At 45.2% G+C, this 12816-nt stretch overlaps 1 protein-coding gene and 1 long non-coding RNA gene across 8 annotated transcripts in view; one reads left to right on the top strand and one right to left on the bottom strand.

Annotated features, from left to right (window-relative positions):
* Nucleotides 1–12816, top strand: part of LOC121289772 — an 87909-nt gene that overhangs the window by 23730 nt on the left and 51363 nt on the right. Inside the window, exon 3 of the long non-coding RNA XR_005945646.1 lies at nucleotides 10622–10784. This is a non-coding gene — a long non-coding RNA (uncharacterized LOC121289772). The remainder of the gene's footprint in view (nucleotides 1–10621; nucleotides 10785–12816) is intronic.
* Nucleotides 1–12816, bottom strand: part of ccdc186 (coiled-coil domain-containing protein 186) — a 91258-nt gene that overhangs the window by 27337 nt on the left and 51105 nt on the right. For 4 of the 7 annotated variants that reach the window (XM_041209524.1, XM_041209525.1, XM_041209530.1 and 1 more), the window contains exon 13: nucleotides 10855–11065. In XM_041209524.1, coding sequence (XP_041065458.1) covers nucleotides 10855–11065 — 211 coding nt within the window. Of the gene's footprint in view, nucleotides 1–7812; nucleotides 7955–10401; nucleotides 10611–10854; nucleotides 11066–12816 lie in introns of those variants that run through there. The other 3 variants (XM_041209528.1, XM_041209527.1, XM_041209531.1) reach the window with 2 other exon arrangements.

Genomic DNA, 12816 nt, shown 5'->3' with positions numbered 1-12816 from the left:
ACCTACTTGGGAGGCAGTGGTGGTCAGCGCCAATGCCCTTCAGAAGAGGACAGCCACCCAGTGCAGCAAAAGGATGAATGATCTCCAGGATAAGTCACTCTTTTCATCAGTCCCAACTAACACACTCACAAACCCATAACACACTCACAGGGCCCTCACTCACTGCCAGTGCAAGGGACATCACCATTCACTCTTTCACACACACACCATCACTGTCCTCACCCCATCCAAGGGACCACTCACCCCCACACATGACAGGCATACTTAGCATCTGGCTGGCAGGCGTCCTGATTACACACTCCCCATCTCTATCCATGCAGGACAAACTGGCTCACAACAGGACGGAAAGGTCACAGGCGTGGAGGAATGCTGGAATTCAAAGTTCTGACAGAATTTGAAAACAAAGCCATCCAGCTGGCCAGCGATGACCAGAATCAGTCCTGTGCTGATGGTAAGGTCAGCGCTGCTCTACCATGTGAGGATCCAGCAATGCAACATCCATCATATAACCATGCTGTGAGTGATGTATCCTCTTCCACAGGCCCCTGCCATGCACTAATTATGTCCCCTTGCTTTCACAGGCACATCTGGGAAGCAGCAGACCGAGTCCACGACCCAGAGCCTCCAAGCAAGCTCTGAAGAATCCTCTGAAGAGGAGTCTGAAGGCACCTTCCCTGAAATCCCATCACAGCGCTCACGCACACCCTCCACCAGCGCAGAGAAACACACCTCGGTGGGACCCAGCTTTAGAGTAGCCTTGGGACCACAATCTGGTGAGCACATTGCACTTTCTGATCCACAGCAGGCAGAGGCAGGGACTTCCCAGATCCCCAGCTATTGGAGGACTGCTAGAGGCCAGAGCATTGCTGAGTCCAAGTCAGATGACGAGCCTCTGGACTCAGTCATGGCACAGTTGCTGGAGCTGCAAAGGCAAGCTCGAAAACATCAGGAAGGGATGTCTGCTGCACTCCTCAGGTTGCAAGGCACGATGGAGGAGTCCATCCGTCTTCAGGCTGAGGTGATAGCGCCAACATTGCAACGCACCGAGGTCAACACTGGCAGGATGGCAGCCGCCATGGAGACCTTGGTCCAGGATATCACTCCTGCATGGGCTTAACTCCATCGCTGATGCCATAGTTAGCCTCCAACAGTGTGTACGCAAGAGGGGTGCTGGGCAGTTTGATCTCACTCCAGCTACCCCTTCCGCTCACGGAGTCAGCCAGGGATCCTCGGGCGCCCATAGGGAGGAGGATCAGCAGGTGCACGCTCCAGGGCCATCCACCCAGGTGACTCTGAGAACCGGCGCATCTAACTCCCCTCTTCCTATGACCTCTGCAGATCCAGCTTCACAGGCTGAGGAGGGTACCACTGCCACAAAGCAGGACCCCAAAAGCATGCTGGGACCCTCCAAGTCTCAGCCCTCCAGAGGATGCCCGCCAAAATCATCACAGACAGGGCGTCGCAGTCAGCAGGTTGCCTCCAACTCTGCTGTAGATGTCCAGGGAGCACCAAGATGTAGCGGCAGGGTTAGGACAGTTAAGGAGAATTAACTCTTTTGGAGTCAACCAAATAAACTAAATTAACAAAATCAGGGACGAAACAAACACAGCCCCTATATTAGGATAGTTGTAAAGCCAAAGACAAAGTCTAAAGAAAACTTACAAACATCAAACCAAAATGTGATTAAGAGAGTCAATAAAGCACCCCAGTCCCCGCGGTGCCTACCGGGCATGGAAGGCCTCGACGGTGTCGGCAGACATCACATGGTCCCTCTCCAAGGACACCGGCAGTGAACGTAGCCACAGAAGAGAGGCAGACAGTCCGGTCGGACAACCCCCTTGATCGTCCACTGCCTGGAACTGTTAATGGCTAACTTGGCCAGGCCCAAGAGCAGGTCCAAAAGGAGGTCCTCCTCCTTCCCGGACTCCCTTCGCACCGGGTGCCCCTAGATCAGTAGCATGGGGCTGAAGTGCAAACAAAACAGTAATAAAAGGTTCTTTAGATAACTGAAAAGGGAGTGCAGCCTACAACAACCGACATAAACATGGTCCACGGATTCCACAAGACCACAAAAAGGGCAGGTATCTTGGGAGTCCGTGAACCGACACATCCTACGATTGTATGGGACAGTTAAGGAGAATTAGTTGCACAGCCTGGGCACGGGTGTTAATCACTTGTACATAATGTACACTATTATCAAAAACTCCCAAGAATGTCTCCCTGCCTATGGCTCCTTGTTCTGATCAGCAGTGTTCTTGTCACTCAGATGTGAAACCTTTCTGCACAAGATAAAAGGCAGGTGTCTCAGTCCAAGGCCTCTTCCCTGTGCTCTGTGCAGCCTTCAGACCACAGTGATGGTCCAGCCTCATGCTCCCTGGAAACATTACTGATGCCTGCACCTCAGCAGTGCTGGTAATTGCTGCCAGAATGTAGCGGGCAGGCGCCACAGAGTTCTCTTATACTCTGTGCTCTCAGCACCTTTAAGGTAGGGCTGACCACCATCACACTAGCATCTGTGACCAGTGATGCTGTGCACCAGCTCCTGAGGGCTGAGGTGCTGAAGGTGGACACAGCATCAGGTGCATATAAAGTTTCATGGCTGCATCTCTGAGTTGGCCCTGCTCATGGAGTGCAAGCGAGCTGCCCTCAGCCAGACAGGAGTCAGGCATTCTCAGAAGCCATGTGAAGATCTATGGAGTGTCCTCACTGCATGTTTTCATCATCCTCCTGTGATCAAGCGGCTATTAGGGCCTCCAATACATCTCCATGACAGGAGCATTCTCTCAGAGGGTATTGGCACTGCAATAAGCCAGACTAGAGTCAAACGTTCACAACTGATGTGATGTGAGGATCTACGGGGACTCCTCACTGCATGTCGTTATCATCCTCCACAAATCTGGCAGCTATGAGTGCCTCCCAAGCGTGTCTGCCTCGTCTTAGCCAGTATGAGAGCCTCATCCCTGTCGCCATCACCACCAAGGATCCCCTCACCCTCATCCCTGTCAGTGTCATCCTCATCGGAGGAGCCATGCAGCTTCTCCATCTCCTCCTCAGCCAGCTCCTCACCCCGTTGCAGTGCAAGGCTGTAAAGGGTGCAGCAGATGATGGAAAAGTCAGGCATCATCAGCTACTGCCTCTGCGGGTAGCCCTTGTCCCCAAGGAGTCAACCCTGCAGCCTCAGTGGACTCTGGAAGACTGCAGGGATCTACAAGTGACTCAGGATGTAGACATTGTGCAAACTCCCTGGAAATGGTGCGCATACCTGCAGGATGCGTTTCTGGTGGTCGCATACCAGCTGCATGTTCAGTGAGTGGAAGCCCTTAAGGTTGATGAAGTCCACTGAGCGTAGTGATGGAGAACTGAGCACCACGTGTGCAATCAATCGCACCCTGCACCTGTGGAAATCCTGAGATCAGGGCGAATCCAATGCCCCTTGCATCTTGGCTGTCCCATTCCCAGGCGAAATGCACAAGTTGTGTGCCATGGAGAAGATGGCATCCCTGACCTTATGGGTGCATCTGCGGGTGGAAGATTGTGAAATCCCACGGAGGTCACCTGTGGAGCCCTAAAAGCAGCCACTGGCATAGAAATTGAGCGTCACTTTCACAGCCACTGTCAGTGGATGCCCTCCATGTCCCCTTGGAGCCAAATCCTGCAGTAAGTGGCAGATGTGAGCCACCAGGTCCCTAATCATGCGCAGTCATCAGCAACACTGGTTCTCAGTCATCTGCAGAAATGGCAGGCGGTGCCTATAGACCCTGGGTGTCGCTAGGCCCCGACCAGCCACGGCTCACTGTTGCTCCTGGGCAGCATGTACAGGAGCCCTTGCTGCCCCTTCATGAGGTTGTTGCTCCTGCCTTTGAGTGGCCGGGTGCCTCAGTCGCTCTCTCCTCTCTCTTTTATTGTCTCTGCAGGCCATCAAGTACACAGCTAGATCACCAGGATCCATGATCCTGACGTGGTCCTCCTGCAGCATGAGAGATAGAAACATAGTTATCATGGCTGTACTTAGAACCTTTCCTGGCCCTGTGTGATCACTCATTAATGCTTCCCAGGGAGTGTTGGTCACCCCTCGGATGGCCAGAGATAAGTGTGCTGCATGACTGCCCTGTCAACCTGCGACATGGGGGACACTGGTCGAAATCAGGATGCTGAGATTGTAAGGAGCTGTGAGTGCCTCCAGCAGTGACTGCCACATGGCCAGTTGGTGAGGACATTGTACAACGTGTTCAGTCCAAGAAAGTGGTGGCGGACTCAAAGTCTGTGCCAAAGGGGTTGGGGGGACGGTGGCGGGGTGGGTATAAGGTATGGAACACTTGGTGGCCCTTTGGTGCTTCCGTGATGCTTGCATGGGCAGCCAAGTTAGGAGCCTTAGTCCAATCATGTCACTGTGGCTGCGCCCGATTTGTCTCAGTTACAGAGACATGGTCAGTTTATACAGGTGTCCCTAATGCGTGGCCATTTCAATCACTTACCCTGCCCCCCCATCGCAATTGCCTGTGCGCAGGATGCAGCCAGGGCAACAATTGACACCCCCCCCACTACACCCCCTCAGCAGTCGCCTCAGAGGTTGGTCAGCACTTGCCTCCAGACACCCCATCATCCCTCAGCAGTCGCCTGCGGGGCCAGGCATCAGTTTCCCCAGCCCCCCGAGGCCTGTAAACAACAGGCGAGCTGTGGAGAAGCTGCTGCTCACTTACCTCAGTTCTCCCAAAGTGAAGGCTGCCAAGTGCATGTTGCCTGCGTGCTGTTGTGAAATACATCGGCATGCTTTCCCGCCGAAGTGGACGGATGATATGGCGGGGTTCCAAGACCCTGGTGGGATGGCCTTTTAATTATATGCTGACGTGTTACAATTAGCTCCCCGCCAACCGAGGGCAGGAAACGTGGCCGGCTGAGTAGAAGATCGCGGCCTGCCTTCACTCTGTTGTGAAGTGGGTCCTGCCATATTTTCTGAGCAAGCCACCTATCATGCCCACTGCCAGCGGGCTTGGAAAATTCCACCCAAAGTCTTTAAACATTTCTGCAACCTGCTCCTCAGAATTCTCGCGTAAACTGTGAACAGATTCCCACTTCTTCACCTATCACTGATTCTCCTTGTTTCACCTATACACAAACCACTGGTTTCTCCTGTACCTGAACCTCAGAACCCACAGTACTTTTACTTCCAAAACTTTTCTGCACCCCAATAATCCCAACAGATTTTCCCTGCAATTTCCAACACATAGACTTCGTGTGTCCAACTTTATTACAACATAAGCACTTCAATTTTCAAATGTCACTTCTCCCCTCAGCACTTTCCTTTTTGTGAGAAAAAAACTTCCTGCGAATTTCCACCTGCTCCTTCTCTTCCCTGACTACCCACCTCCCTTTCACCTTCCCATTTTCTATCCTTTCCTGATTTAAAAGGGTGACGAAAAAAAAGTTGAGCTCTATGAACTAACTCAATCATCAGCTATCTCTGCTGCTTATCTTAACATTTCAACCCCCTGTCCTCCACATGAGTTCTCACTACCGAAGGAATTGAATCTTTAAATTCTTCCAAAAGAATTACCTCTCTAAGAGCTGCATATGTTGTCTCTATCTTTAATGCCCAAATCCACTGGTCAAAATTACTTTGTTTTACTCTCTGAAACTCAATATTAAATTTGCCCAGGCTGTTTGCTCATATCCCTGAATTTCTGCCTGAATGCCTCAGGAACCAACTAACATGCACTCAAAATAATCTTTTTTTACCACATCATAGTTCACTGACATTTCATCTGACAATGAAGCATAAACCTCATGTGCTCTACCCACCAACCTGGATTGTAACAACAATGTCCAGTTTTCCTGTGGTCATTTGAGCTGTTTAGCTATGTTCTCAAATGAAATAAAGAATGCTTCAACATCTTTTGCCTCAAACTTTGGAAGAGTTTAAACAAATTTAAACATCTCTCCATTGGGTTCTGATCTGGAAGGGATACCTCCTGGTGTCTCTTTTTTTAATTGCCAGCATTTTAAGTTGGAATTCGCTGTCTCTCTCTCTTTCTTCCCTTCCTGCCTGTTCCCTTCAAAATACCCATTATCTTTCCTTTTCTTTCTCTGGCTGCCTCTAGCTCATGTTTTTTCATTTGCAACTGAATTTGAGCCCAATCCACCCGGAGAACTCAGTCTTTCAGGAATTCCTTCCTATTTCAAATGCTGTGCTATGCCTTCAATAATGTCTGATTTCCTTACCCCTGCAGGTAACCCTAATTGTAAATTAACTGCCAATTCCATTAACTTAACTTTATTCACCTTTTGTAAACCAACCAAGTTATAACTTCAACTCCCAGACAAGTCTTAGCAACTGCCAAAGCCATACTGCAGTCTCACCACTTTAAAAAAAATCTCACACCAACTCCTGAATTCAAAGTGATTTGCGTACTCAAAACCTTAAGATTCACCAACTCCAAACCAATCCAGGAATTTCAAATGTATCCCACGAAAGGCCCCCAATTTTGTTATGGCACAGCGAGTGGTAAATGCTGAGCTGTTCAAATCCCAGAAGGAAACTTGAAACAACTGCCACAACCATTTAAAATTTGCATTTGTTTGGAGTGCCTTTAATTCAGTTGTAATAGGATTGAGTCTTATAGCTTTCTTATAAAACTAAATTAAACCTTTATTAATAAAAACAAATGATTTTAAGTAAAACATAGGTTTACAAATTACTACTATGATAACTCCTAGCTCCCTTAGTTAATCTACCTCCCAGTTATACCTCCGTTAAGGCAGCAGTAAAACACAGATTTTAAAAGACCCAGGTAAAGTAACATGATCCCCTGAACAGTCGAATTCAAAGTGAGTTTTTTTCACTTCAGTTCATGTAGACAAAAACTTGAGGCTTACAGGATGGAAGCATTTCACATTTGTTAGATCTTAGAATGCCTTCCTCTTACACATAACCTCATCTCCTTTATACAGGTTTCTACATTTTTAATGCAAGTCCCATTGACCCAATACATCTTTTTAACTCTACTTCTCTAAAAAAAAACTTTCATGGTATCAATTTTTATCAGTAAGCTTTAGGAAAAATGAACACGGTTTGGCTTCTTCTGGCTAAGTGTAACATTTCGCCACCTCTTTTGAAATTCAAATTACTCTGATTTATCTAAAAAAATGTAAATTTTCCCTTTACAACTCACATTCTAAAACTCCAGCCATGTTTACCTCTTTAACATTTGAAACCTAGCTTCTCTTCTGATACATCAAAGCCTGCAGACCAACTGTACACAGGAGATGGTGGCATAGTGTATTATCACTGGACTAGTATTCCTGAGGGTAATTCTCTGGGGACCTGGGTTTGAATCCCACCATGGCAGTAGTGAAATATGAATCCACTAAAAATCTGGAATTAAAAGATGACCATGAAACCATTGCCATTGTCACAAAATCCCTAACGCTCTTTAGGGAAGGAAATCTGCCATCCTTACCTGGTTTGGCCTACATGTGACTCCAGACCCACAGCAATGTGGTTGACTCTTAAAATGCCCCCTGAACAAGGGCAATTTGGGATGGGCAATAAATGCTGGCCTAACCAGCGATGCCCACATCTAATGAATAATAAAAACACACTATTCCTACCTTACAATAAATTTCAATGACATTATGAAAATTATAATATTTTCCTGACAGCAGGTCGGGTGTGCTCTGCTAGCACACAAGCAAATAGTTTCAGTTTCCAATTCTTGCACTGAGCTCAGTCATGAACTTTTCTCTAAAAATTTCTCAAATTTTAAAAAATATTGTAATTAGGAGAAATATTCTCTGTGACTGTAACAACAATACCAGTCTCCTTGCATTGCCTCTTCTCCATCATCTGGTTCCACAAGACAGCTTTAACGTGGTTCCAGTCCTACTGAGCCAAATGCAGCGGTATTTCTCTCCCATCTCCTGCAAAGTAACATTCTGGGATCCCCAGCATTTATCCCTGCAAAAAGAGATACGCTATCAAAGCTTTTCATTTTGCACTCATCAGGATAGCTCACAAGAATTTTCCAACGGTTAAAGGGGAACAATTTATATTGCATGTGATGAGAATGTGGGTTCATTTACAAGTGGATTCTGATTGGCGGAGGCATTGCCATGGAGAATGCAGCATGGAACAGTTAACCGTCCAATCCTGATTTTGCCAAGAATTACACTGAAAACCAATTTAAGATCGATAGTCGGGCTCACAGCGTGGCTCACTTATGCATGCTAGAAGCCACATATAGTCACAAACAAAGTCCTGTTCTTTGCAGACAAAAGGAACATGTCCACACATTGCATATTTTTCAACTAAACAGAAGCTTAGGGAACAGTCAGTCCCTGGTTCATCCCCCAGGGCAATGCCTTGATCAGAGTCAATCTGCCTGGTTTGAAATTGAACAAAGCTGGGCAATTAGCTATTCTATGGTGCATTGTCTACGGCAACGCCTCCACCCAGAGTCCACTTGCCAACCAATCAGCACTCTATTCTCATACAGCACAAACTATTGTTACCCCATTATAGTTGGAAAATTCTTGTGAGCTTTCCTGATGAGTGCAAGATGAAAAGCTATGACAACATGTCTCTTTTCTTTCAGCGATACTCAAATTCTGCACTACGAAATGACTTTTTCTCTCTGGTTCCGTCTCCTTGGCATCTAATATATCCCTCTGCTTTCATTATAAACCTCACTACCACTGTTCTCAGCTCCTTGAATGCCTCAATGCTGTTAGACTGCTTGTCTGACTACTCACAAATGAGTCACAACCTCCTTTGTCACAACGCTGGGAAGAGCAAAGCCATTGTCTTTGGATCGTGCCATAACATTCTCTCTCGTCCCACCGACCCTATTCTATGTCCTTGGGAACTCTCGCTTAAGATTAACCAGACTACTTACAACTTTGGCACCAAGTTCCATTCTGAGTCAAGTTTAAAACCCTGCATCCGACTTTCACTATTTCATCACCCAAACACAGTAATGCTGCTGCTCAAACCCTAACATTTGCTTTCACTTACTTGCCTCCTCTTCCCTGGAACTTCCTCCCTAAAAATTATTCACCTTTCCACTTGTAAAATCCTTCTCAAAACCCAGCTTTTCTTAAGTTTTCAGTCACAGTTTCTAACCTCTCTTTCCTTGGCAAGAATTCATTTTCTTTACTCCAAATAATAGAGTGCCCTGGAACATTTCTTTACATTGAAAGCAAAATATAAATGTAATTAGTTATTGTTCCCAAAGTGGACAGAAAACCAGATCATGGATTTAAAAGATATGTATACTTTTATCCTCTTCTCAATAAGGTCATACAAATGTTAAAACATGAACAACTATATCATATACCAGGGGTGGGGAACCTACAGCCCGTGGGGTCGATCCGGCCCATTACTCAATTTCATCCGGCCCACCACTGAAAATAAAAATCTATGATAGTAGCACCTTCAAAATAGCAATTCTCAATCATTACACTTTTATCAGAAACAAACTCGTAAGTTAAATTACTGTAATGATATTTAACAACATGACATTCAAATTCAGCCATCGCATTTAAACAGTGGGTGAGTTGAACGTTTCTGTATTCCCTCTAAAGAAAACTAAATTAAGTTGATTTTTGTGTGCGCGTGACCCGAGATTGATTTTGTCTATGTGTGAATGGTCTGTGATATTAAAAGGTTCCCCACCCCGTCATGTGCAAAATTGCTTCAAAACTTTTAAGTGCTGTAATTGCAATAACGTAATTGGTCTGTGTTAATCTGTGCATGTTGGGAAATCTGTGATAGTTGCTGTTCAGACACCAATAGCCTTATTATTTATTAGATTTATTTCCATCAATATTATGCTGCAGTTAAAAATTGAACCTTTTTTAAATAAAAACTTTCAATAGGTTCAAAAAGATCCACCTGTATGTTTGAGAGTCAGGACAGGGGGCGAGCAGCCAACTTGCTCTCACAACTCTTTTGCATTTAAATATTTTAATGAGTATGGCAGCCTTTGATTTAACCTCCTTTGCAAATTTAACAGTGGCTGGTGGAATTACCAGGTCTTGGGAAGCTAAAGAGCTGAAGGGAGGCATGGACAGCTTTGCAAAGATGAAATGTGTACATTGCTGTCTTACCTGCAGTGTGGTCTGCCCCAGAGCATTCCCTGCCTAACTGGAAACCAAGCCTGCCAGGTCAGGAATCTGTCAAACAAAACTAGGCACCCATGGAGTCAAAACTCCGTAGCATCCAGGAAAACCTGAACTTCCAGGTATCCTGACAGAAGTTGTGCAACCCCCAGCCCCCTCAATCATGATTCGGCTTAAAGAGTCAGATACAGGAGAACAATGCAAAGGTTGAGAGAGATTAATAAATAGCAAGATATATATGTGCACGCATGCATGCACACAAATACAGAGAATCAGAAGAGACAATGAGTCACACAGGATTTAATTTTTTTTTACAAAAAGCCTCACCATGCACTGGCACACATTATATTTTCAAATCCAACTTGGAGGAAACAAACTGATAATTCCAAAATGAAGTGATTCAGTTTTTAGTTGTCAAGTCACTTTTGTCTTCACCATCAAGGTGGCTCCAATTTACGCAATAATTCTTCAATATCTAAACTGCCTTCTGCTTCCTTTTTTCAAGCAAAGGAAACAAAATGGCCATTGAAAAGCAAGTTTAAGGAATCCATTGAGCAATTTTTGCTGCAGTCATGCCAGTCAATAAATCCAAGTACCCAGCAAGAAACCACATGCTTTAAAACAACAAAGTGGGCTAGAAACCCCAAACAGCATCCACAACTGGAATTGTGAGTTACTCTTTTATTAAGTATATTGGGTGAATAATGACTGTGGCATTGACCTTATAAATCAGCTCACCTTGTTTTCTTTCGGATTTCCTCCACGAGCTGTTTAATATGATCCTCCATGAATTCAATTTTTTCATTTTTGCGTGCATGAGCTTTCTGCAGCCGCACAATACGCTCTATCAGTACGGTCTTGTCCACTTCGGGGAAGCTATCAGCCTGTACAGTACAGCCAGTATTCTCTGGAGATCGCTCTTCTTTACTGCACCGAGCATCGAGAGAACCTGGATTGTAATACAAAGATGTTTTCTGGAGTAAATAGAAAATAATGCACATGTATTTACTTAAATATGATGATTATATTCTCTCTGGCTCAGAAAATGAAGTTTTTTTCAAAAGAAATATTATATTTTATAGGAAGAGTTGTCTTTTATTGCTAGAAATTCAATAAATTCAACAACTGTGGGCAATTTCCAAGCTGGGCCTGAGAAATCACTCCTTAATACAAAGTTTCATTCTAGAAAATATTTTTCTCCACGAATGGAGGATAATTTGAGTTTTCTTTATATTGAGCACTTGGAAAAATAAGCATATTGGAGAAGCTAGTTTGTAGCAGTTACTATGCTCAGAAGCATGAACATCAGACCTAGTCATTAATTTGAGATGCTTCTGTTTTAAACAAGTTAGTTATCATTTCAAATGCGTAGCTTTCACTTTCTTGGGTGTCATATGCATTCGTAAGGGCTAGAAGGCTGGGAACAGATGAAGCCCATGGAGAATATAAAGAAAGTAGGAAGAAACTTAAGCAAGGAGTCAGGAGGGCTAAAAGGGGTCATGAAAAGTCACTAGCAACCAGGATTAAGGAAAATCCCAAGAGGTGGGAATCTGTGTGTGGAGCCAGAAGAAATGGGAGAGATACTAAATGAATACTTCTCATCAGTATTCACCAAAGAGAAGGACTTAGCGGTCGATTTGTCTAGGGAAGAGTGTGTAGATAGCCTGGATCATGTTGAGATCAAAAAAGAGATGTAGGCGTCTTGAGGAATATTAAGGTGGATAAGTCCCCAGGGCCAGATGGGATCTACCCCAGAGTACTGAGGGAGGCAAGGGAGGAGATTGCTGGGGCCTTGACAGAAATCTTTGTGTCCTCACTGGCTACGGGTGAGGTCCCAAACGACTGGAGAATGGTCAATGTTGTTCCATTGTTTAAGAAGGGTAGCAGGGATAATCCAGGAAATTACAGGTGACCCTTACATCAGTGGTAGGGAAATTATTGGAGAAGATTCTTCGTGACAGGAATTTACTACCATTTGGAAGCAAATGGGTGTATTAGTGAGAGGCAGCATGATTTTGTGAAGGGGAGGTCGTGTCTCACTAACTTGATCGAGTTTTTCGAGGAAGTGACAAAGATGATTGACGACGGAAGGGCAGTGGATGTTATATACATGGATTTCAGTAAGGCCTTTGACAAGGTCCCTCATGGCAGACTGGTACAGAATGTAAAGTTGCATGGGATCAGAGGTGAGCTGGCAAGATGGATACAGAATTGACTTGGTCATAAAAGACAGAGGGTAGCAGTGGAAGGGTGCTTTTCTGAATGGAGAGCTGTGACTAGTGGAGTTCCACAGGGATGAGTGCTGGGACCTTTGCTGTTTGTAGTATACATAAGTGATTTGGAGAATTCGCTGCCAGAGGAGGTGGTGGAAGCAGGTACAATAGTGGTGTTTAAGAGGAAGCTTGACAAATACATGAATAGGATGGGAATAGAGGGATATGGACCCCGGAAGTGCAAAATGTTTTAGTTGATGGGAAATGTGATCAGCGCAGGCTTGGAGGGCCAAAGGGCCTGTTCCTGTGCTGTACTTTTCTTTGTTCTTTGTTCTCTGTTCACCATTCTCAGTTAAACAATTAAATAACCTGCTCTGAATACAGTAAGTCACTACAGAAGGTTTGCATAACCAACTTGGAAGAAACCCATTTGTTTTTTCTTCACACACCCTGTAGAAAAGTTCCCAGCCTGTGCTGAACATAACAT

Source organism: Carcharodon carcharias, chromosome 17, assembly GCF_017639515.1.
Source record: "Carcharodon carcharias isolate sCarCar2 chromosome 17, sCarCar2.pri, whole genome shotgun sequence".
Classification (NCBI taxonomy): Eukaryota; Metazoa; Chordata; class Chondrichthyes; order Lamniformes; family Lamnidae; genus Carcharodon; species Carcharodon carcharias.
This window is presented reverse-complemented; position numbering and strand designations above follow the sequence as displayed.